Source organism: Canis lupus, chromosome 10 (assembly GCF_011100685.1).
Source record: "Canis lupus familiaris isolate Mischka breed German Shepherd chromosome 10, alternate assembly UU_Cfam_GSD_1.0, whole genome shotgun sequence".
NCBI classification, from domain to species: domain Eukaryota; kingdom Metazoa; phylum Chordata; class Mammalia; order Carnivora; family Canidae; genus Canis; species Canis lupus.
Genome location: NC_049231.1, coordinates 34546124 through 34573078, shown reverse-complemented (window position 1 = coordinate 34573078; position 26955 = coordinate 34546124). Strand labels below are relative to the sequence as shown.

Genomic DNA, 26955 nt, shown 5'->3' with positions numbered 1-26955 from the left:
GGCAGAGGGCTGGGCTTACCCAGAGCCCACCAGTGAGTATGGAGGAGGCGAGAGGATGTGTGGACAGATGGACCTAGGAATCTAAGTGGAAAATGAGAAGAGTGCTCAACAGTGATAAAGTGGTAAAGCAATGGTTTGGAGGTCACGGTGTGGTCAGAGCCTCGTTTATCACACTCATCAATCCAACAAATATACAGGTCACTTCAGTCTCTTCTAGGTGAGTTCCACATGGGCTTGATGTTTACCTGGTTTACCAAGAAGTACAACAAGGCTGGGTCATATTTCTTACATTTTATTCTTATTTGACTTTACAACAATTCAAAGATAGCAGATGCCCATCATAAATGGGTATACTATACCACAGATACATTATAAGGCAAGGAAGCCCAATTACGGAAAGACTTCATAAAATGTACTTCATTTGGCTATATCACCGATAGTGTATGATGTGGAACTTTTGATGTCTCCCAGAAGAGACATTACCATAAGTTTCCATTTTATTAACTTCTAAACTTTATATTTTAAAGGAAAAAAAATGATTAGTGAGCAAGAATAAAAATATGTTTTTAAAAAGATGATCTCTATATAAATAAAGTGTCTGATAAATTAGTGAAAGGAAGAAGTTTGGAGAGGAATTTATATAGTGTATAAAAATAAATACTGTCAATTTACATTATATATGACTGATAATAAATTATTTCGTGGGTAAATAAATCATCTTATTAGCTGCATACTTATGTAAGGGCTTTCAAAAAACCAGTAAAAAAAGTTTAAGGAATCTACTTCCCTTTTATAAGCAAATTGAGCTAATTAGTAACTGATTTTTCCATGTCTTTATTTTTCCCTATGACATGCCTTTTAGACATTTTGTTGCTGTAACCAAGATCGGGTACCAAAACAGAAAGGAGAAAGAACTCGAATCAGCTATGCTAGTTACTTATTAGCATCTACAGATGATGTTAAATCTGGGAAGGTGGTGGACGCTAAATGTTCAGTGAAATCAGGCATTATTCTTTATTCTGAAGTCTTCATTTATCTGTTTTCCTTGGTCTTAAGCACATGAATAATTTAGAATTGGCTACACTTACCATTGAGATAGATGGTGGAGGCTTCCCTGTCTGACCTAAAAGATGTAGTATTATTCTATTCTTTTACTTTAGAAAATTCTGATGCTCTAGCCTATTTCCTGTCAGTTCATTAGTTAGGTACTCTTGATACACTCGGGGGTCATAAAAAGAGTAACTGGCTCAGGAGACCAGAGACCCAGATTTTAGTTACGATTTGGGCACTTTGCACCCAGGCAATGTTAAAAGTGTAACTTCTCTGCTTTTCAGTTTCTTACACTGAAAAATACAGATAAGAATATCTACCTGATTTATTTCACAGGTACTGTTGTACTATGTGATGGTGTGTATTTGAGTGTGTTTCAGAATATGTAATACACTAAAGATGATGGTAAATGCTTTAAAAATGTAATTTGCTGGGTACTTTTTTATGTTATAAATCCACATAAGGGACGCCTGGGTGGCTTACCGGTTGAGCGTCTGCCTTTGGTCAGGGCACGATCCTGGGATTCAGGATCGAGTCCCATAATGGGCTCCTCGCGTGGAGCCTGCTTCTCCCTCTGCCTATGTCTCTGCCTCTCTCTCTGTGTCTCTCATGAAAATAAATAAAATCTTTAAAAAAATCCAGATAAAAATCTATCGGCAAATAGAAATGCTTATGAATCATACAGCCCAAATGTAAGTAAGTAATTTACAAATGCTTTACGATAAAATCAAAGAGATTCTTTATGGATTTTTTAAATTAAAAAATCTTTGCAACTAAATATTCATTGACTTAATTGTTCTTTAAGAGAATGTTCACTATTTGACATTATAACTCTCCAAAGGAGAAAGTCTATAATTAGTTCAGTTCTCTACCTTGGAAGATTCATTACAAGGCAGAAGAGTGGAATAATTAAAGTTTCAAAATAAGCAAAAATATATAACTCTACACCACAGTCTCACTTTAAAGAGTGTAATAGGAATACTTCCTCCAACATGTTTATAACAATGTACTATTTACATAATGTTAACACTAAAACTCACAACTTAAACCATAAAAATCAATGTTAATGAATATTTTCCCTTTACCAGTTCAACTATTAGGTATCTGATGATCTTGAGAGGTTCTACTGTATTTTTTAAATGAACTGTACGTGATATAAAAATGCTTACTATTGAATAAGTAAAGTGTTGGTCAAATTTTAGAATATAGGTCAGAGTTTTAGAAAAATATATAGGAAACATAGCATATCACTTATGTGATAGAGTCCCATGTAGAAATAAGCCTGTGCAGATAGGTGGTATGGACAGGCATGGTCAATAATTGAAATAACCCACCTACCTCTCTTTTAAAACAGTAAGCCTAAAAGATGCAACATACTTCTTTAGAAGAGCAAATGAATCACTTACTTATTCAAAATCTTAGAAGAAAACCATGGTTATATTAAATGGTAGTTTTTTAATAAGAAAATCTAATCATTATAATATAGGTAATAAATAGTAAATCATGGAGAGTAGCAAAATTTGTGGACCAAATGACAAAAGCATATCAATAAAATGTGTTTAAGGATAATTACATAATGCTAAAATTTCAATAGCACTATGATCTTTGCTATCAATGATCCAAGATTCAGCTCTCCTTCAAACATTTCTCTTTGCTGCTTCTTTGTCTCTCTCTCTCTCTCTCTCTCTCACACACACACACACACACACACGCACACAATTTCTCACACCTTGTCCCTACAAATGCAGCTCAGCTTATCTTCTGGTTTTAAGTATTCAGTCTTCTTAGATCAAAATTCTTTCACCAAATCAATGATCAAAATGACCCACTGCTTTCTTTAAAGATCTCTTGAGGTCATTCTGTATTTAAAGGGTAGCCTGCCAAGATCTTACAGAACTAAAATTAAATTAGCATTGGCACAGAGGAAAGTGAGTTTATCTCATGCTCAGCATAACATATTTGGTCAGGCTGGGAGCTAGTAACTGATCACTTACCCTCAGCTAGCAGAGAGGGGTGCCAGCCATGATTTTTTTTTTTTTTTTAATAGTTCAAAGGTTGGTATCTTTTTTGGTTTCCTTTTTTTGCTTTTGTAAAGAAAAATAAGATTGTGTTTTTCGTTTGAAAGAAAACATGAGGAAGCCCCCTTCCCCACTCCGCCTCTCCCCTGCCCCTGAGAGGTGCTGTAACTTCTGGGCTTGGGCAGGAGGGACCAACCTGGCCTAGGCCAAGAGAGGAGGCTGGGCATTGTGTTGGGGCTTCCTTCAGAGCCACAGAGGAAGAGTGTTCGGGAATGGAGTTTAGCTTTGTTAGGCAAAAAATAAAGTTAAAAAACTTGACACACATGCCTGCTATGTTAAAACTATTAGTTAAAAACTAATAGTTAAAACTATTAAAGGCTTGGTTTGGGTCCCTTTCATTTTATAGTAGGATTTGCAGCACAACACATCTATGAGACAAGACAGGCTAAAACTCTGTTTCCTCAAACCTGGCTTTATAAGTTAAACAATAATAAAGCACATCTCTGCTACATCAGTGGTTTTTAAATTATTCACTGTAAACATCCTGTATTCTTTCCTATTTAATTAATTTCAGAGCTTAAGCTTGTGTCTACATCTATGTCAAATTACCATTTATTCTATGAAAAGCAACACAAATATTGTTCATTCTGGTTTTAACACAAATTCCTTAAAAAAATGTTAAGGCCATTTAATTGAATCAGGGCCAACTGAAGATTACCCTGGTAGAAGTTAAACTACTGATTTAAGATTTTTGAAAGAGTCATAAGTAGTTGTCTTGTGTTTTCCTCCTTGGAACTTGAGAACAGTTTGTAGGATTTATTAGTCTCCAACGTCTCCATCTCGATCTCCAATAAGCCAAAGAAAATGAAAACTTAAGGCTAACAAAGCTGTCCCAAGCAGGTCACCCAATGCTGTTAGATAGGGGATAGAGAAGCTATCTGGGTCCTTTCCTTTTCTCCAGAAGTGATGGACCATCCAGTCAGCAATCCACAGCAAGGTAAATACCTAGAAAACACCAGAGATTACTCCTGTTGTTTGGACATTCTTGGCCCAGTAAACATAAGACGCACTAGGCCATAAGTCTACACCATTGCCTTCTGAAAGGAAGAGCATGTGTCCAGGTCAAGAACCACACTTGGAAAAAAGAAATAACTGCCAGGAGCCTTTTCTTTTCACAAGGAAAAAAAACCATGTATCTCCACAATTAATAACATATTTCTTCAACTTTTCACATATACCTTCTCATTTTCTTCAAGCTTCCCCCAAATCCCAATAAGCCTTATATTTAACAGTATTGTACCATTGTTTGTTTCAACTTCTTTCTGTATGATAAACCTGTGAAGAAGGAAGACATATAAAGATGGAAATAAAAATTAAAATAAGGAATAAATTCTCCTATTGCAGGTACATCAAGTGAAATGAAAGGGAACCAACTGTTCACTTACTACTTATAAGGCTATGGGTGGGTTGCCAAGGGAAATTTCAGTCTATGCTAAGAACAATAGCCAGAAGGGAGGTGGAATGAGGAATGACCTGTCTCCATAGATAGATGTACAGATACAGACACAGAGTTGAAGTATTTTAAAGGGCAATTCAAATACTGAGGTGATATATGTAAGTATTTTCTAGGCTACCAGGAATATGAAGACCATCATAATGCTTTGAATTTGGGGATCAGATAAACATTTTTTTTCTTTGGATATTAAGAGCAGGAGGATCCCCTAACTCTCAAACTCCTTCAGTATTAAAAAGGGATTTGGAATAAATAAATAAAATCCTTATAAAAAATAAATAAAAAGGGATTTGGGGTTAGAGAGGTCAATGTTCCCTGGTTTTGGACAACTTGGCAAGAATAGTGGCATGGCTGTGAGCACTTCTCCATCACCTACTAGCCGACTGCAGGCAAATCACTTAACCTCTCAGATTCTATTTCTCCAAGTGAACATGTGAGATAATAATGGCACCTACCTTCATGAGAATGTTGTGAAGACAAAATAATAGACTAAATGATCAGTTGGGGGCACACAATAAGCTTTCATCAGATGTCTGCTACTAGTAGATTTTAAGAGCTTCATTGCTATGACAATTTGTGGCCTTCTAGACAGTGGGAATACTTGATAAGTGCAGGAGGAGTATATGCCAATGGTCTGTTACCTTCTGCTGTTCTGACATGTTGGCTATGGAGGTGAGGTATCTCCCTTGAGTCCTAAACTGTGTGCTGTGGTTTAGCTCTGACACCTTTACCAGGGAGGAGATTGGCTTGTCAAAACAGAGAGACACACATGTACCCATTCCAAAGGAGTCAACTTTAGATGTCTCTGGACATCTGTCAGAGAGAGGCTGTGTTTTAAGCCCCATTTTCTTTTGCATGAGGTTGTTTCTTCTTTAGTATTGTAGGACCCAAGAAATTTAACAAAAATTCCCTACCCCTGGACAAGCAGAGCACGACTAACTCCATTTTGTGCTACACCTGCCATCTCATGTATAACCCCCACAAGACCTGCTTACTGCTTAAGGTGCTCCCCCACCCTAATCAAGCTGCTGAGCACACCCTACCAGAAACCAGCTCACATAGGAATGCGGCTCATATAGGAATGCGGAACCCCTAACCGCCAAAGAATGTAAACCCTGCCTTTTGCCCGCCACACCTGCGCGCCAATTCTGACCAGTGATAGGCTAGTTCAAACGGTCACTATAGGGTAAATTGTAATTCAATTGGCCAACCTATGTGTGGACCGACATGACTATGCAACTTTCTGTGTGTGTTACAATCTCATTGGCCACTGGCCCCTATAAAATTGCTACGCCTCTTAACCTTGGGGTCCAAGTCCCTGCTCCCCTGTGTCAGATATACTTGGACCCAAGCTCAAGCTTGTTAATAAACCCTCATGTACTTGAATCGGTGTCGGCTCTTTAGTGGTTTCTCAGATACGCAATTTTGAGCACAACAGTATTTCCCTGGCAAAGATTGTTTTGGAATCACAGAAAGTTCCATCAGGACAATGTATGGAGGAAGCATGGAGTATTAGAAATAATCTAGACTTGGAAATGACAGAGTATTGATTTGATTTCCATTTATCAGCTGTATGACTCTGGGCAAACTTCTTACTTCTTTGGGTTGAAGAAAACCCAAAAGGGCCTAGTATCTGCCATACTGGCTTTGAGATAATTAATAAGAACCTCAGTCTGGGGGCATGAAGAGAAAGGTAAGAAAGCTGCATGAACTCAGGTTACATCAATAAAAACATAAGGTTCAGAACAAGAAAGAGAGTCATGCACTGGGGCCTGAATGGGCCAGGCCACGTCTTCTGTTCTGGATGCCTTATTTCCACAGGAACTCGTCCACCCCTGTATCTTCTGTATCTAGCAAAATGACCAGCTCACAAAGCAGACACCTGCTATCTGACTGAATCCATGAGAATCAGTGGGACACAAAGAGTATCCAGTGAGAACAAGAGCTGTTTGTCACCGGCAGGGAGGGCAGGAGATGGAAACTTAAGATCATGGCATCAGGTGACATGAGTTTGTAATACACAGCTTCAGAGGGTAGTTGTAGGCTACAGGAGAAAAGTTACCAAAAGACAACTATTTTCAAAAAAAAAATTGGGGTTGCCTATAAATAGAACAAATTATGCAGTAAACTCTGTATTACTGGAATGTATGGAGGTTCAATAAGGAAATGTGCTGGTGAGTGAGTAATGTGTACAGGAGGAAATGATAGTTTTGAAGAGAATAAGGTAGCTAATTTCTATGGGATTGGCAAGAAATAGAAATAAATCTATAATATATGTGTATTGTTATATATTTACATAGGATATAGTTAATATACATTTATATACATAAATTTATGTAATATATATCTATCGTACATATATGATATATATACAATTTACTAATTGCTTGTTTAATATCTACATTGAATGGATTAGATTCGTCTAGAACAGGCATTGGCAAACTACAGCCCATGGACCGAATTCAACCTGCTGCCTGTTTTTATAAATAAAATTTTATTGGAACTCTACTCTACCCATTTATTTACTTCCTGTCTATTTAGTCTATAATTTAATCCTCACAACATTCTCATGAAAGAGGCACTCATAATCGCCAATGTTCATTGGGAGCAATCAAGTCAGAGAGGGTCAGTGACCTGTGTGGTGCCACAATGACAGAACTATGCAGTTGTGACAGAGACCATATGATCCACAAAACCCAGGATATTTACTCTCTGGCACTTTACAGAAAAAGGTGTGCTGAACCCTACTCAGGAGACAAGTGCTTATTCATACAGAAAGAAATAAAACAGCATCCATACTTCATACCCAAAAATACATTCTAGGTAAGACTCAAGTACAAAAAGCAATACCTGAGAAGTTTTATAAGAGAATGTCTTATGACCTTGATGTAGGGAATGATTTCGTAAGTAAAATGCATACAATCTTAGCTTATAAACTATTTTAAAGATTTCTGTGGTTCAACAAACACCATAAAGTTAAAAATCATGCCCCAGGCTTGGGGGGAAAAAAATCTCTGCATTGTATATAAGTGACAAAGAATTAGTATTTAGAATATTTAAAGAGAATATACAGAGAACTCCTACAGTTGGTAAGAAAAAGAACAACCCAATAGAATAGAAAAGGAAATCAGAAGTGTTAATAAACACGAAGATGCTCAACCTCACTAATAATACAGGAATGCAAATTAAGCCACATTAAACTCTATTTCATACCCATCTGACTAGCAAAAGTCAAATTTTGAGCAATCATAATAGCGAACATTGTTTTTTGAAATGGCCTGTGATGAACACATGCAGTGTTCAAGGTGGTTCACATGAACTGATTTAATCCTTAAAATACCTCTATAATACGCTATGGACTATTATTATACCTTTTTGACATAAAGGGACACTAAGGTATATGTGAAGTGCAGCTAGCCTGCCAGAGATCACACAGAGATCATACAGCTCATGGGCGGAGACAAGTTCCAACTCACTACAGTCTCACACAAAAGCCCAAATTATTAAACATTAGTGCAGCACATCACCTTGGTAAAAAGAACTCTGCATTGGCCACAGGAGTATAAACTGGCACAACTACTCTGCATAACACCTCAGCAAATCTGTTAAATTTGAAGATGTGTATCTCCCCAATCCAGCAATTCCACATAAAACCAGGATTTTTTCCCTCCCTTTTCTTCTGCAAAATGAGTAAAAGGGTGAAACTGTGTTCATGACTGGAGGAAACTGGCCTGGGGGCTTTACCCACCCCAGTGCCGAGTGGCTACTCCAAGGACTGGGTGGACCAGTATCTTTGGAGACTTGCAGAAGCTTTGCTGGGAAACTCCGACATGCACACTCACAGAAATGTGCAAGAACATTCACTGCACCACTGTGGTAAAAGTCCAAAGTTGAGATAAACTCAAAAGTCTATTGACAAAGGAATGAGGAAATTAACTCCTAGGTCACACAACCGAACATTATATAGAAGCTAAAACAAATGAAAAAGAGCTACATGAATCCATATGCATATGTCTCAAAAGCATAAAGTTGAATGCGAAAAGCAGTAGGAGACTACATAAAGTATGATTCCCATAAGGCTTATAAATATGAAAAACAATACAATATGTTATTTATAGATTCATTCCGCAGCAGTGGTAGAGGAACGTGCTTGGCAGTGATACATACCAATTTAGACAACTGCTCGGGAGGGAATCAAATGAGACCAGGAAGTGATACACAAGTGGCACCTACCATATACATGATGCATTTTTATTGATCGTTTTGAAGTAGTTGCTTAAATAATTTGTTAAGGGTTGCTAAAGCTGCATAGTAAATGCAAGGCTATTTTATTTCCTATAACTTCCTGTACATTTGTATTTTATAATTAAAAAAAGCATGAGCAGACAGGGCAGTGGTAACTCACTGACCAGGGCTGCCCGAGCTACCTCCTAGAATACCTCCCCAGGGTGCCTGGGGGGCTCAGCAGTTGAGCGTCTGCCTTTAGCTCAGGGCATGATCCCGGGGTCCTGGGATCGAGTACCGCATCCAGCTCCCTGCAGGGAATCTGCTTCTCCCTCTGCCTGTGTCTCTGCCCCTCTCTCTGTGTCTCTCATGAACAAATTAAATCTTAAAAAAAAAAAAAAAACCTACCTCCCTAGGGGCTCCCTAGAAGAGGATGTCAGCGTGCCCTGCAGAGTTCAAACTGAAAGGTGTGAACTTGGTAGCACTAAGGGGCGCTGGGGCTAAAACCAAAAGGGGTATTTAAGTGTCTGTGTGGAGTGAGCAAAGATCTAATTGTTTGATCATTTGTGCAACTGTCCTTCCCCATCTAGGGAAATAATGGGACATCTTCTGGAGAAAACTGAAGGGGAAGAATCTCAGGACTTAAAACCACTGGGGACTATGAAGTACTGGCTGAGAATGAGGAGTCTGCACAGTTAGCGATGGGGTTCCTTTAGACCTCCTTTGCTCCAAGAACAGTAGCGGGCAGAAGGAAAACCCTCCAGAGAGGACATCAGATGCTCAGATTCGGAGGGCTCCCAGTTCAGCGGCTGATCCCCCCCATCCTCCCATTGGAGAGTGCCCAGGCCACAGCCTTCTCTACTTCCAAGCCACTCACACTCTGCATGCTGCAGTCTCTTCCCTGTAGTGGAAATAATCCCTGTCTCATAGATGAAATGGGACAGAAAAGTTAACAGTACCTACCACATAGAAAGAACATAGTAAATATTTGCAATGATTAAAAAAAACCTCATAGGTCCTATATGAAGGAACAAGAGCCTGACTTTCCCAACAGCACACAGGGAAACAAAGAAGCAATGCCTTCAAAATTCCAAGAGAAAGAGATTTCTAATCCATAATCCTGTGCCCAGCCAATCTGTCACCCAAGTATTGAAGGTTAAACTAAAGCATTTTAAGACATGCATGCACTCAGGAAGTTTTCTCCCATGTTCTCTCTCTTTAGAACTTTCTTGAAAATGTGCCTGGGTGGCTCAGTTGGCTAAGCATCTGCCTTCAACTCAGGTCATGATTTCAGTGGTGTCCTGGGATCTGGGAACTACTCAGCAGGGAGTCTTCCTCTCCCTCTGCCTCTGCCCCTTCCCAGGCTCATGCCCTGTCTCAAATAAATAAATAAGAATCTTTTTTAAAAAAGAAAATGTGTGGGGATCCCTGGGTGGCTCAGCGGTTTGGCACCTGCCTTTGGCCCAGGGCACGATCCTGGAGTCCCGGGATTAAGTCCCGCGTCGGGTTCTGGCATGGAGCCTGCTTCTCCCTTTGCCTGTGCCTCTGCCTCTCTCTATCATAAATAAATAAATAAATATTTAAAAATAAATAAATAAATGTTAAAAAAAAAAAAAAAAAGAAAATGTGTGATGAAAATGAGGGGAGAACCAGAGGGAGAGAAGGAATGGGGATGGGAGAATAGAAGAGCCAACTGCAGAGAGCAGTGAGGGAAGAAGGTGCCAGGTGAGCTGGGGAGCCAGAGTCCAGAAATAGCAGGTAGATGGAGCACTCTATTTTTTTTTTTTAAAGATTTATTTCTTTATTCATGATAGACATAGAGAGAGACAGAGACAGAGACAGAGACACAGGAGGAGAGAGAAGCAGGCTCCATGCACCGGGAGCCCGACGTGGGATTCGATCCCGGGTCTCCGGGATCATGCCCTGGGCCAAAGGCAGGCGCTAAACTGCTGAGCCACCCAGGGATCCCTAGATGGAGCACTCTAGAAATGAGGTCTCTACGATCAAGGCAAGTGGCAAATTATCTGATATAACAGAGTCTGGGAGCAAAAAACTAAGTACAGATGTGTGGCAGCTATGATGGATCATGTGGGAAAAAACTAAGGATAGGATATAGGAAATTATGCCAGTGAAAAAATAGGGCAACTATCTCCAGAAAAAAATCAGAGAGAGATAAAAAGAAAGAAAATATTTTTAAAAAATTAAAAAAATATAACACATGGCTTGGCTCTGTGATAAATGATATTTATAGCCACAGAATATAAACAATACTTATTCATAAAATAAAAATTGAGCCTTCCTATACTAGGAGGATGAAAGTTGGGGAAATAAAACATGGGGTAAGATGGCTAGATCCTCATATACCATAAATAACAGATTGTAGATAATTTCTTAAATTGAGAAAGCAAAATTAGCAATCCAAGTACAACACAGAGGTAAAATAACAGAAGGATCAGCTAGAGTTGCTTTGGAGGACTAGTAATATCTAGTTTTTAACACACACATAAAAGAACTAAAAAATAATATATATCTAACATGTCTTTTTTCAGTATATGACCCACGAATAGCTATGAAGTCAATTTAATGTAATTGGTCTTTTAAAAAATGAAATACAATAAAATAGAATACAACAGGGTTAGAATAGAAAGTATTAGTATGCTAACAGGATATTTCATACAACTTTTGTTTCAGCTATGAAATTACATATATTTATATATAAATAAAATATATAAATGGATGCATTAGTTTCAGTATAAACATTTTTCTTTCTTTAGTTTTTTTTTTTTTTAATGGAGAAGGGAGGGGAGAAGAGGGAGAGAGAGAATCTTAAGCAGGTTCTGTGCCCAGCGCAGAGCCCAACGTGGGGCTCAATCAATCTCACAACCCTAAGATGGTGACCTGAGCCGAAATCAAGAGTTGGATGTCTATCTGACTGAGCTACCCAGGTACCTTGAACATATTTCTTACTTAAGATTGTGGTCAAAAACATTTGAAAGCTGGGATACCCAGGTGGCTCAGTGGTTGAATGTCTGCCTTCAGCTCAGGGTGTGACCTCAGGGTCCTGGGATCGAGTCCCGCATCGGGCTCCCTGCATGCAGCCTGCTTCTACCTCTGCCTGTGCCTCTGCCTCTCTGTGTCTCTCATGAATAAATAAGAAATCTTTAAAAAAACAAAACAAAATAAAACAAAACATTTGAAAGCTACTGACCTAATATGTACATCTGACATGCTAGGTTCCAGGGATCTCATGTGGAAATCTCTTAAAGGAGAAAATAATGTCATTTTTCTATTTGATCTCTTGGTTTTTAGCAAAAACACTTATCCATAATAAGCCTGAAGCAATCATGTGTCGCTGAACAGGCTCTACCACTGAATTACTACTGATGAGTGAATAAACCTCAAATCTTTCTCATCTCTGCAATGAAATATCCATTATCACAGGTGGGTTGCAGAAATTAAATAATATATGTAAAGAAGTTAAACAAGTGTCTATACACAGTCAGTACTCAATAAATATTAATGTCATGCTCATTGTTCATCAGTTATTATGCTGAATTTATGATCCTTAATTAAAAGGTTATTGGGGGCACCTGAGTGGCTCAGTTGGTTGAGCATCCAGCTCTTGGTTTCAGTTCAGGTCATGATCTCAGGGTCCTGGGATCGTGCCCAGTATCAGGCTCTGTGCTTACTAGGGAGTATACTTGGGATTCTCTCTCCCTCTCCTTCTGCCCCTCCCCCCACAATGCTCTCTTTCTCTCTAAAATAAAAATCTTTAAAAAAAATTTTTTTAAAAAGGTTATTGGAATGGAAGTGTGAACACTGGTTTCTTTTCTTTTTTTTTTTTTTGCACTGGTTGTACCTTTATTGTTTACCTCATTCACTAATAGTTCCGTGATGCAAGGTTATGAACACTGGTTTCTAACACTCACCACCTAACATGACTTTTCTCTATGATCCTTAGTTTAGCCTTCTTTAAAACAGATTAATTTATGCCTTCATAGTCTGTTCTAGCTCTTGAGTGCAAAGGTAAGAAATGTGTGATCATGAACTATGTAGTGATTGCTTGCCTCACATATGCATGTCTTCTCCCACTCCCTCCCAATTCTTACTCCATTAATTGGACTTTAAGTTCCCTTCCCATGCAATTTCTTGTTAACGGTATTATGATGACTTAAAGTTCACTCAGATTTCAATTATTAATTTTTTTGTAAGTAACAAAGGATTTCAGTGTTTCCTTGGAACACAGTATCTAACGAATTATAAAATCACAGTAAGTATCAGATATTACTTAATGCAACATATTTTATTTTAAAACTAAATGATTATTTAAGGAATGCATGCTTTTCACTGTGAAAATACATTGAAATCAAACCAAGGGTAGAATGTGTTTTTACATCATCTGTTTTTTATGAGATATGCATAAATTCTTTAGGTAAGTGTACCTTCTGAAAAGGCAAATTTGTAGCCTGTTCTGGATGTTCTAGCTGTATTGCTTGGAATTTAAATAAATATCCAGAGTACAAAAATATATATTTGCTTTGGACAATATTGATTCTCTTGGCCAGCTCCTTCTTTGAGCTAGAATTAACATTCCTGCATACTAGCATCCTCTCAATGTCCTGAATGCCAGTAACAGCCTTGTGTACTATGTAAAGAAAGATGATTCTTCAGGGAAGGAAGGCTTGGAAATATAATGCAAATAAACACCAGGAGTAGTAAATTAGTACAGTTCTTCCAAACCCCTAACATACAAAGGCTGAATTTATTTTCCCTATAAAAATATGCTTCCCTAATACAGTTTCCAGACTAGAAACTCCACTAATTAAAATCGAATATATAAATGTTTGCTCCTAAGAATTTAGGATTATCAGTCAACAGGAATTCAGTCTACTCCTGATATTTCAATAAAGGCATCTTTTCTTTGGTCTGAATTATTTTTGTAAGGTGGTAGGTGGAGGAAGGTGGGAAATGAATAAAACTTATTTTGAGAAGGGACCTAAGATTTCCAAGGAGTCCAGTCATAAAAATGGTGAAGACCTTTTGTCCAAAAGAAACTTTAGAAAAAAGAAAAAAAAAAAAAGAAACTTTTAGAATGTGTAGCTTTAAAAGGTACAGATACTAGGGTTCTGGTAGTGTTCTATTTGTTAAGCTGACTGGTGAGTGTCCTGGTGTTTATTATTCTTTATACCTTGTGCATGTCATTATTGTTCATCTATTCAATATTTAATATATAATTACAATTAAAAAATAATAATCTTTTGGCTGGTGTTCTTTAACCCTGGCCCAGTTAATCCCACTACTGATTGCTCCCTCATCTGACCATATCATTCTGTTCCAATCACGCAAAGAGCCAGTTTAACATTAGGAAATGACAACCTGAAAATTAAAAAAAAAAAAAGTCAAGCAAAAATAAGATGTTTGTTAGTTTCTAATAAAAAGGGGGAAAAAGATAGAAATAAACATATTTAAATAGCTATAGGAGTGAACATGTATTGATCTTCTCCTACTGAGTTAGATTACTTTAATGTTCTTAGTATCCACTGAATATTAGGGAAAGATGCACTAGGCAGAGATCAGGCCCTGAGCAACTTAGGTGCTCCCCCTTCACTCTGCCCATAGCCCAAGATCACCCTGTTTCTATACCATCTCCCTTTCTGCAGGTTGCCTAGCAAAACATTTCAATGAAAAAAAAGAATATTCATTCATTTAAAACCATTTATTGTATGACTTTCCAATATATGTAATACTCAAATTTGAGAAATAATTTTTTTAAATATATTTTTTAAATAGCACACCAAAATATTTGTGATGGTGATCTTTGAGTGTGGGGATTATGGGCATTTTACCATGATAAGTGTATGTTGCCTTTATGATATGAAACAAACCTCAAATGAAAACAAACAAAAATGCTCATGAAAGAATGACCAAAACCCCTTCCTTGCCTAAGCTCAGTACAGAAATCCATTCGTTTCCTTGTTTATTACTTTAATGGTGACAGATGGTCTCAGAAAACATATTTAAAAGGATAACTTTGAAGTCTACAGGAACTGAATAACAAATACTGCTGGAACATGGAACTACCTGGAAAACATTTTAACTTCAGGTAAAATGAAAAGTGTCAGAAGTACAGTTCTGAACTTCTTTGACATAAGGAAGGTAAACCCTGAAAAGAAGACAACCCATTTAACCAGGAGGAAGTAAAAAGAACAGTCAAAGAAATAACTGAGAGATTTGAAAATCAATCTTTTCTTGATATCAAAGGATCTACAGTTATTGGTAAGAGACAGAATATGGGGCAAAGCAGGGAATGGAGTCAGATATACAAAAGGAAGGAACATGTATAATTAGTCTAATTCACATCTTAGAAAAAAGCTGCCATGAGAAGTGACAAGTGTGAAAATCCAGATGTAATCCCCTTGGACTTCCAGAAGCTTTGAGCTTTGAGATACAGTATCACATAAGGATTCATAAATATAATTACTGTTGCTGTTGAAATACTAGCACACTGAGAATTCTATGTTAAGAGCAGTGAATAAAAGGATATTGATTTGGCAGAAATAACAGAGAAAAACATCTACATTAGTTTTGGTTATCTGGCACATCAAATACTCCTATAAATGAACTGAGACTCACATAAAGAAGAGAGCTTGCAATTAAGAAGAATGGAAAATGATTTCTTTTGAGACTAAAACTTTAAAAAAACATGTGCGGGCTCAAAAGAAAACAGTTATACAAGAACAGACATATACATCAGTGGAACAGAATAAAATTTAGAAATAGACCCACATATACATAATAAACTGACTTCTGATAGACACTAAGGTCATTCAAGGAGAGTAAGGATAGTTTTCCCAATAAATGGTGCTGGAACAACCAGGTATTCATAAGGAAAAATATGAACCTTAATCTGTAATTCACAAAAATTAAGTCAAAATGGATTAGAGAACTCCAAAAAAGTTAAAACCAGAAGATTTCTCAAATAAAACAGGAAAAACCTCTCACAAGCCAGGCATAGACAATGGTTTCTTAGGACAAAGAAAAGCAGTAGCTTTTCTGATAAAAGCACTAGTTTATCTGAAAAACTGATAAACTGACTTTATTAAAATTGAAACGTATGATGTTAAAATATATGGTTAAAAAAATAAAGAAGCAATGTATAGACTGGTAGATGATATTTTTAATGCAGGTATATAACAAAGGACTATTCAGAAATATAAAGAACTCTTACGACTCCATAAGTCAATTCATTATTAAAAATGGACATAAGATTGAACTTCACAAAAGAAAATGTGAATGGCCAATAAATCCATGAAAAGATAATCAATACCAGAAATTATGATGACCATGAACTACCACCTTTACACCCACTAAAATGGCTAAAGGTACAAAGACTGACAATACTAAGTGATGGTAAGGATGTGGAGAAACAGGAACTCTTGTACCAATAGGATTTCAGAACAGTATAATCACACTGGAAAACAGCTTGGCAGCTTCTTATAAAGTTAAACATACCTATCCCATAAGAGCCAGCAATTCCACACGTAGGTATTTACCCAAAGGAAACAAAAACATATATCTCCACAAAGATTTATACACAGATGTTAACAGCAGCTTCATTCATAATAGCCCCAAACTGGAAGCAAACCAATTGTTTACCAGCAGGTGAATGGATAAACCAACCGTGGTATAGTCATACAACAGAAAACAAAGCAGCAAAAACAGAGCAAATTACTAACTATATGCAACTATTAATAAATTTCAAAATACATGTGAAGTAAAAGGAAGCAAAGAATACATATTTAGATTTACTTATATGAAATTCTATAAAAGGAAAATGTAATTTATAGTGATAGAGAATAGATCAGTGATTGTCTAAAACCAGGGATTGGAGGGACACTGACTGCGATGTGTTGACTGGGGTGGTTATTACAGGGGTGTACACATATCTCAGAACTCATCAAACTTAACACATTTTACATGGGTATATTTCACTGCATGTAAGTTAAACCTTAATGTTATTTTCTTTCAAATTGCTTTTGTTGAAATGTTCATCTCTTTGTATTAAGTAGCAATGTGCACCACATAGGGAGAGGTTTGAAAAACATCTGTTAAGATTTTAAAATCTGTTTAGAAAGGCAATTCCTAAAAATATATAAAGATTCTTGCAGGATATAAAATCAATGCACAGAAATCAGTTGCATTTCTATACACTAACAATAAGGCAGAAGAAAGAGAAATAAAGAAATTGATCCCATTCACAATTGCCTAGGAATAAGCCTAACAAAAGAGATAAAGGATCTGTACTCTGAAAACTACAGAACACTTACAAAAGAAATTGAGGAAGACAAACAGAAAGGGAAAAACATTCCCTGCTCAAGGATCGGAAGAACTAATATTGTTAAAAGTCTATGCTACCCAGAGCAATCTATACATTCAATGCAATGCCTATCAAAATACCACCAGCATTTTTCATAGAGCTGGAACAAACCATCCTAAAATTTGTAGAGAACTAGAGAAGACCCTGAATAACCAAAGGAGTGTTGAAAAACAAAACCAAAGCTGGTGGCATCACAATTCTGAACTTCAAGCTATATTACAAAGCTGCAATCATCAACACAGTATGATACTGGCACAAAAATAGACATGTAGACGAATGGAACAGAAGAGAAAATCCAGAAATGGACCCTCAACCCTATGGTCAACTAATCTTTGACAATGCAGGAAACAATATGCAATGGAAAAAAAAAGTTTCTTCAACAAATGGTGTTGGGAAAATTGAACAGCCACATGCAGAGGAATGAAACTGGACTACTTTCTTATACCATATACAAAAAATAGACTCAAAATGGATGAAAGATCTAAATGTGAGACAAGAATCCATCAAAATTCTAGATGAGAACACAGGCAGCAACCTCTTTGACCTTAGCTATAGCAACTTCTTGCTAGAGATGTCTCCAAAGGCAAGAGAAACAAAAGCAAAAATGAACTACTGGGACTTCATCAAGATAAAAACTTTTACACAGCAAAGGAAATAGTCAACAAGACTAAAAGAAGATATTTGCAAATGTCTTATCAGATAAAGGACTAGTATCCAAAATCTGTAAAGAACTTATCAAACTCAATACCCCAACAAACAAAAAAATCCAGTCAAGAAATGGGCAGAAGACATGAAAAGGCATTTCTCCAAAGAAGACATACAAATTGCCAACAGACACATGAAAAAATGCTCAATATCACTCAGTATCAGGGAAATACAAATCAAAACCACAGTGAGATACCAGCTCACGTTAGTCAAAATGGCTAAAATTAAAAAGTCAGGAAATGACAGATGTTGGTGAGGATGCAGAGAAAGGGGAACCCTCTTATACTCTTGGTGGGAATGCAGTCTGGTGCAGCTACTCTAAAAACAGTATAGAGGTTTCTGAAGAAGTTAAAAATAGAGTACCCTAGGGGCAGCCTGGGTGGCTCAGGGGTTTAGCGCTGCCTTCAGCCCAGGGCCTGATCCTGGAGACCCAGGATCGAGTCCCACGTCAGGCTCCCTGCATGGAGCCCGCTTCTCCCTCTGCCTGTGTCTCTGTCTCTCTCTCTCATGAGTAAATAAATACATTTCTTTAAAAAAGAGTACCCTACAACTCAGCAATTACACTACTAGGGCTTTATCTAAAGGATACAAACATAGTGAATAGAAGGGGCACACACACCCCAATGTTTATAGCAGCAATGCTTACAATAGACAAACTATGGAAAAGCCCAAATATCCATTAACAGATGAACAGATAAAGAAGACATGGTACGTGTGTATACACACACACACACACACACACACACATATATGTATAATATTCCATTATATATATATATATATATATATATATATATATAATATTATTCAGCTATCAAGAAGAATGAAATCTTGCCATTTGCAATGAGGTAGATGGAACTAGAGAGTATTATGCTAAGCAAAATCAGTCAGAGAAAGATAAATACCATATGATTTCATTCATATGTGTAATTTAAGAAACAAAATAGGTGAATAAGGGGAAGGAAAGGAAAATAAGATGAAAACTGAGAAGGAGGCAAACCATAAGAGATGCTGAACTCTAGGAAACAAACTGAGGGTTGCTGGAGGTGAGGGGAGTAGGGGGATGGGGTAACTGGGTGATGGGCATTAAGGAAGATATTTCATATAAGGGTACTGGGTGTTCTGTGCAAATGATGAATCATTAAATTCTACCACTAAAATTAATTTTAAAAATAAATTGAATATATATATATAATATATATATATTATTCTACATATATAGAGAGAGACTTTGATAGAGTTTTCTTTGCAGCAACAGCCTACAGCAGGGGTCAGCAAACTATACTCCTGGTCAAATCTGGCCTACCACCTGTATGGCCCATACACTAAGAATGGTTTTAATATTTTCAAATGGTTAAAGATAATCAAAGGAAGAATAGTATTTTCTGACACATAAACATATAGGAAATTTAATTTCCAGTGTCCATAAGTAAAGCTTTGCTGGGACGTGGCTATGCTCATTTATTTACACGATGTCAATGGCTGCTGCTATGCTGTCATAGCAGAGCTGAGTACCTGTGACAGAAACCATGTGATCTGTAAGGCCTAAAATGTTGACTATCTGGCCTTTTACAGGAAAAGTTTGCTGATCCCTACCCTGGAGTCTGGGACCTCTTTCCATCATCATCCACTAATAAAGAATGAGATTACCAAGTTAAATTCTCAGTCCTTTTACTTGTGATGAGGTAAAGAGAACAAAGACTTTGGAGTAATACAGCTCTAAGTTCAAATTTCATCTATTACTTAACTACTTCTGTTACTCTAGGTAAATCTTTTAAGCTTACAGTCTCTCAGATTGTCACTTGGAAAGTAAGGAAGACTATGCACATCTCAGGGTACTGCTAAAAGGATAAACATTAGTTCATATTTTTCTTGTGAGTAAGGTATCCAAGAATAGTGGCTCATCAATTATGGGTCTTCAATTCTTCTTCTGGCACAAGTTAGTCACCAAACTTCATTTACTTTTGTTGTTATTTGTGCCTTTATCTATACTTAATATAAATGTTACAATAAATTTATTATGCATTCTTTTGTGTCTGGCTTCTTCTGCTCAAACAATGAGGAACTGCGTCAGTATTTGCCCAAATACTCAAAGTACACTGAACACATCTCAAATCCAATTTAACAAATATTTATTTATACCTAACAGAGAAAACACTGTGATAAAGCTTTCTGGATCATTTAGAAAAGAATACAACATAGTTATTGCTTTCAATGAGATCAGAATCTGCATGAAGAAACATGACTGAAATGCCTAAAATAATCTAATACTATAAAGCTGAATACTTATTTGATTATTATTTGCTGTATCAGGCAGAAGCTGGTGCTGAGTTTATGGTGATGAATAAAATAATCCATGGTCTTTTTATCCATGTCCAGGTACAACCCTGTGTGAAAGGAATGTCCATTATTTAGTTATTATTTTTTAAAGATTTTATTTATTTATTCATGAGAGGCAGAGAGAGAGAGGCAGACATACAGGCAGAGGGAGAAGCAGGCTCCCTGCAGGGAGCCCAATGTGGGACTCGATCCTGGGACCCCAGGATGGTGCCCTGGGCTGAAGGCAGGCGCTAAACTGCTGAGCCACCCAGAGATCCCCATTATTCAATTAAAAACAAAACAACACAAAATATAATCCCTGGATAAAACTAAACTAGCAACATCCTCTGGGGAAAAAAAATGGAAGGGATATTAGCAGAGCTGGAAGGTAATACCAGTTGAGAACCTAAAACAGGTTCTTCAGAGCACTTCCAGAAAAATGATTCATGGAAAGCTGACTATTAACTCAAGATTCTCAGAGCAGAGATGACCATACAAAGTACACAGCTTCCACACAAGACTACGAAAATAACAGTTTCAGCTGCAGATAATAGAATGGTTTTGAATTTTCTTTTGGCCAACCAAAACCACTACTAACACTTGTGTTATTTAACCCTGGCCAACATTACAGGTGAAAGAAAGCAATCTATATCTAAGCTAAAAGAAAAGGTAATCTGGTTACCTGGGGAATGTTTAAGACTTATTTTCTGGGTCAGGCCTGAAAACTCTTAGGTAATGCTAGTGAATATATCCTAGTCCCTTCTTCTAATACTCCTCATTATTCTGGTTTGTCTCAAAGTTCTTTGAGGCTTATTGTCTAGAGCCTCAAATTATTTGAAAGCCACTGTCCCAGCAGATGTTTCAGCAAATGATGCAAAGGAAAAAAAATGAAATTATGCTGATTGATATAAACTAAAAAGCAGATCTTCACAAATGAAACCCTGCCTTCAAGAAGAATCAGCAACCTAGGTGAAGGTCTGGACAATCCCTAGGGATCTCCTGCAGCTTTGACGAGTGAAGAACAAAAATGTAGACTGAGAATTTAGAACTTCGTTCATCCTCTCCCAGGAAAACACTGATGATTCTTTAGCCACATTAACAAAAAGCTATCAGAACTACTTTTGAACTCATTCAATCAATAAACAACTTAGATTTATTGAACATACTTTAAAAGCCAGCCAAACAGTGATAGTCCTTGCTTCCTAAAGTAGCCAATTAGGAACAGATTCAGTCCAATAAATACACGGTGTGGGGCCAACCAAACAAAACACTAGTCACAACCAAGTAACCATATTTGTACAGACGGCATCAACTCACTCGTGCTTTTGGACATCTGCCAATCCCTCAGCCCACACTTTCCTAAAATCTGATGTAAGATCAGCAGTTTGCTGGGCTGGAGAGATTCTCCCTGACTGACCCCAGCATAGCTCCCACCCAACAGTGAGCAATAAAGTCAACTCTGTCTCTTTACTTTAGATACCGAATGATGGTCTCATCATCCTTTGACATCCTTTAAACATTCCTTTTAACAATACAACTAGAACTAACATGGATATTTAGCTTTAAATTAAAAAAAAAAAGTGGTATGGTACTAAATACTTATTTTTTAAAATAAACTCAAAAATTTTAATAATAAAATCAATTAGGTCAGGATTTCTTTCTTTTAAATTTTATTTATTCGTGAGAGACACACAGAGAGAGAAGCAGAGACATAGGCAGAGGGAGAAGCAGGCTCCATGCAGGGAGCCCAATGTGGGACTCAATCCCGGGACTCCAGGATCACGCCCTGAGCCGAAGGCAGATGCTCAACTGCTGAGCCACCCAGGCGTCCCAGGTCAGGATTTCTATGGTGACTATTCTGAGATCACAATCAACCAAGAATTATTCTGGCAAATTTCTTGAGTAATGGTTTTTATGTTTTTCAATTAAATGCTTTTACAGAGCTCTGTTAAAATATATATTTTTTTGTTTTTGTTTTTTGACAGTGATATGAAAAGTCCTCTAAGTCATATCTGCAGTCTCAGCAGGATTCAGAGCACGGCTGGTTATATTCCTAGCCAGAGTGCTAGAAAAAGATGGCTCAGCTTCTCTGGCCCTACCTTCATCTTCATCAGGACTGACAAGCCTGAAAAGAGCACCTTTTCTCAATGGGCTTGCTATCCAGGGATCCAGCATGCTTGCTGTGTCTACAGTGAGGTAGACAATCATTTCATCTTCCATGCCTGACTAGCCTAGAGCCTGAGCATACTTGTCTAGAGAATTCATCATAAATATGGATTTAGAAAAGTGTCCCACTTTCAGACCCTACAACCTATAATGTCATCACACTATTGTATCATAAATATTGTATTATATTGTACAAATATTGTAATATTGTATCACAAAAACAATCACAAGGCTATAAAAGAATCTCAAAACTTCACCTGTTTCAACGGCCTACCTTGAGGTTACCATATTCATCACCTCCCAAAGCTAAAGCAGATGTTTTTATGGGAGAAAAAAATTTTTGAACTGTTGATCCTCCCCTCTTCTGACTCTTCCTTCAGCCCAAGCTGACAGAAACCAATTAAAAGACAGAGGCACACACAAATAAAGAGATTCTCATTTTCCATTTGAAATCTAGTGATTTCAAATTTTGAGGAGAAAAGAATGTGAATGAGGTCAGCCAACCTGTTAAAATCCCCTGGTTGGGGCAACTGGGTGGGTTCAGTTGGTTAAGTGTCTGACTCTTGGTCTCAGTTCAGGTCTCAATCTCAGGGTCACAAGTTCAAGTCCCATATTGGGCTCCACTCTGGCCATAAAGCCTACTTTAAAAAATAAATAAATAAAATAATATCCCCTGGTTGCTTAGCTCTTTCCTTTGAGATGCCATCTGGGAATAGGATTTGAGTTAGTGTGGTAATTTAAAAAATATATGAGCACACCATTCAATAAGGCCTACTATGTGCCACACAATTAAACATTATTACTACCATGCAGAGGAGAATCATCATCCTCATCTTACAGGCAAGAACAATAAGGTCCCCAAGAACTTAAGTAACTTGCCTAAGGCTAAGCCAATTAACTCTCTCAGTGGGTGGTTATCTTGGGATTCCAGTTATGGTGGTACTGCCACCATACTTATTGAGAATAATGACTCCAAGGAATTAGTGAGGTATCAGAATAATGGTAGGGACTCTTGATGCTAGATTCCATAGGTTCTGATCCCCTCACTGATCCCCTAAGGGACTCATTACTCCAGTAAACTACAGCTATTGAAGATGATATTAAAATAGTGAGACAGTAATAGCACCTTATATGGATTAGCTCATTTTATCCTTAAAACAACCCACACAGTCGGTCTATTCTTAGCCAATTTTTTACAGGCAAGAAAACAGTCCCTGAGAGGTTACCTTGCCTAAGCTGACATGGGCATGAGTGGTGGAAACCAGAGCCCAAGCCCTTATATACTATATACTCCAGTGCATCAAATGAATGTATCAGATCTCTCAAGTTTGTTGGGAGTGGAACAAAGTTTGAAAAGCATCATTTTATAAAACACAATAAACTCTTCATTCTGGTCATCAAGATCCTTCATGATCTTGCCACAAATTATAATTTTCAACCTGATTTTCATCACTTCCTTACATAAGCACCTATGCCCCAGAAATTTTCTCACTATTTTCTGTAAATGCACCGAATTTTCTCATTTACCTAATGTTACCACTTCCTTCTGCTGGGGTTTTCTATGGATTCTACAAAATAAAATTTTATCCATTATAAATCTTCCTCCCCACATAGGAAAAATTTCTCCCACTACTGAAATTCCATAGCACTCTGTCCTTCTCTCCAGACACTCAAGACATATTTGTGTTCTTGACTGGATTCCTACCTGACTTCAATAGATATAGATTCTGTGTAAACTCTGTGGAATGAATGCCTTTCTGATGCAAGATGCCTGGCTGGAAGAAATAGGAAGATGTAACAAAACCAGAGAAAAAAGATTGCTTTAAGTCTTCAGAAATTGCCATACTAAGAACTATGACCCTCTAAGACCACAACAAAGTGTCAACTTATTCTTGTAAAACACAGTGGTTAGGAGTGTAGACTGTAGATTCTATCTTGCTGTGTGGACTCGGACAAGTCACTCAACTCTCTACATCAACTGCCTCGTCTGAGAATGGGAATAGCATAACTTAGCTCACAGAGTTGAGCATAACTTAGCTCACTTAGCTCAGTGAGTACTGAGTTCATGTATGTAAAATGCCTAACAGTGAAGAGCTAATAATAATAATAATAATAATAATATAATAATAATAAATATAATACAAATATTTGCTATTATCATTTTTGAAACTTTTCTCTAAAGATTGAAAATGTGGCTGACATCACCAAACCTCAAAAAGGGAACTGTCAGAAATGGGAAATGTTCAGAATGAACAACTTAAGTGATAAGAAGATGAATTGGCTTATACACAGGAAGAACAGTACTCTTTTCCTCTCACAAGATCAAGGGGAGATATAACTGAACACTATAAGCCAAATTATGGCAGAAAGAGGTGAACATAGAATTCTGGGTAAAAAACAGACCCACTGGGGCACCTGGGTGGCTCAGTGGTTGAGCGTCTGCCTTTCACCCAGGGTGTGATCCTGGAGTCCTGGGATCGAGTCCTGCATCAGGCTCCCCACAGGGAGCCTGCTTCTCGAGAACCTCTGCCTATGTCCCTACCTCTCTCTCAATGTGTCCTCTCATGAATAAATAATATCTTTTAAAAAACCCAATAGACCCATTAAAAATTAGCTGTTTGAAAAAAAATCAGCTGTTTGGACTTGGAATACAATTTTTCAGGAATACAATTTTTGCCTGGGTTCTGGGTAACCCATAAAAGCCAATTTAACTTAGTATTACTATAGTAGTAATTATCGATTTTCATATTAATAGCTGTAGTTACCAGCTTATTTTAATGTTAGCATATACATTACTAAGTGTGTACAATGCTTTGTAACAAATCATCTTTACTGGAGAAGTGGGAATTCACAAAATTAAATATCATGAATGAAGGAGGGGGATCTGAGTGATAACTAGGGTCACTGTGTTTCCTTGTTTGCCCAGGATAGTGATGGTTTATGTTTGTCATTCTAATTATCAACAACTCCCTTTCACTCTCAAAAGTGCCCTGGTTTCGATGAAAATCATATGGTCACATTAGTGTTAGTATCTTTACCCCTAAGTTACAAGTGAGGAATCTAAGCCACATAGCAGTGCTGTGACTTAGCCAAAGTCACAGAGTTAGAAGGGACCAGAAATACTTATTCCTAGTCTTGGAGTCTTCGTGTTCCACTGCATGCACTCACAAGTAGCAGGATTAACAGTGATGACAGTGATGGCTAGGATCTGGGGCACTGCAGTGCATATCACATAAAGTCTATGTGAGTAAGGCTCTCCCCATCCTAGAAGGACTCTACAGCATTGGGAGTTCAGGCTGGAGACATTTAGGGGATTTTTGCTTGTATGACCTAAGCCTGGCCTACTGCTCTTTTCACTGTTCCCCCTTGTGGCTTCTTGCCCAGCACCCCTACTGATATGGGAAATACGTCTTTTTTTTCTTTAAGATTTTATTTATTTATTCATGAGACACACACACACATACACACACACAGAGAGAGAGAGAGAGAGAGAGAGAGGGGCAGAGACGCAGGCTCCATGCAGGGAGCCTGACATGAGACTTGATCCCGGGTGTCCAGGATCACACCCTGGGTGAAAGGCAGAAGCTCAACCCCTGAGCCACTCAGGTGTCCCTGGGAAAGATGTCTTTCAACATGTAACTGGAGATGGTAGAAAAGGAGTCCAGACTGAAGACAACAATATGAGGGTAAGCAATGAAAAGGTGCTATCTAAAGCTTAGGGCATTCATCAGAAGAGCAAAAAAAAGAGAACTGTAGTAAAGAACAGGGGTCAAAAGGAAGGTGAATGGTGAGGAGGTTTAAAAAAAAAAAGGCCTCAGGGCATTGAATAACCAGCTTCAATAATGAGGGGAAGGAAGAAATGATGGCTCTGACAATAATGATGATAAACTGCAGCCACTAACATTATTGGAAAAACTGATTAGGTCCTGGGAATTCCACCAAGTAATTTATATACATTAGCTTAGTCCTCATTACCATCCTCTGAGTTAGGGAAAAAAATAGGCCAAGGAGGTTACAAAACATGATTAAAGTGACAAAATAAGTAGCAGAGCAGAGATTCCAACTCCTGTCTGACTCTAAAGATCTCTGATCTTTCTACAATATTCTGCACATTGGGATCTTATCTTCTCTCTTTTCCTTTATCCTTTGTATGTGATATTTGTGATTACATGTAGCCTGGCTTATAAATATTTTTCTTCTGTGGAAAGATTAATTTTATGTCTCTATTCATTGCTAAAATGGCACTAAATCATGTGAACATGACTACAGAACTAAGATGGGCCAGTGTTTCTTTCAGTAAGTATGTAGACCATATTTCTACCTCAAGCATGTTCTACCAGATAAGAAATGGAAGATGCTTGCTCCTAATTTACACCATTTGTGTTGTGGCCATGGTCAGATAACAAACATATGTTTCAAAATGGCTATGAACTATTATTTATAAGACAGAAACTGTTATTGGGAAATTCATTGATCAGTATATCCTGATTATACATTTTATTACAAGCAGCATACATTTGCTCGTTTAAAGTGGGCCTGAGATTTGCTAAGCACAATTCTTCTGAGACTATGAACCTGTGCAA

The 26955-nt window shown here is 37.5% G+C and overlaps 1 protein-coding gene across 6 annotated transcripts in view; it reads right to left on the bottom strand.

Annotated features, from left to right (window-relative positions):
• Nucleotides 1–276: 276 nt before the first annotated feature.
• Nucleotides 277–26955, bottom strand: part of SLC41A2 (solute carrier family 41 member 2) — a 119501-nt gene continuing 92822 nt past the window's right edge. For 5 of the 6 annotated variants that reach the window (XM_038550815.1, XM_038550817.1, XM_038550813.1 and 2 more), the window contains one exon: nucleotides 277–4073. In XM_038550815.1, coding sequence (XP_038406743.1) covers nucleotides 3888–4073 — 186 coding nt within the window. In that variant the 3' untranslated portion in view covers nucleotides 277–3887. Of the gene's footprint in view, nucleotides 4074–20002; nucleotides 20275–26955 lie in introns of those variants that run through there. The other variant, XM_038550818.1, reaches the window with a different exon arrangement.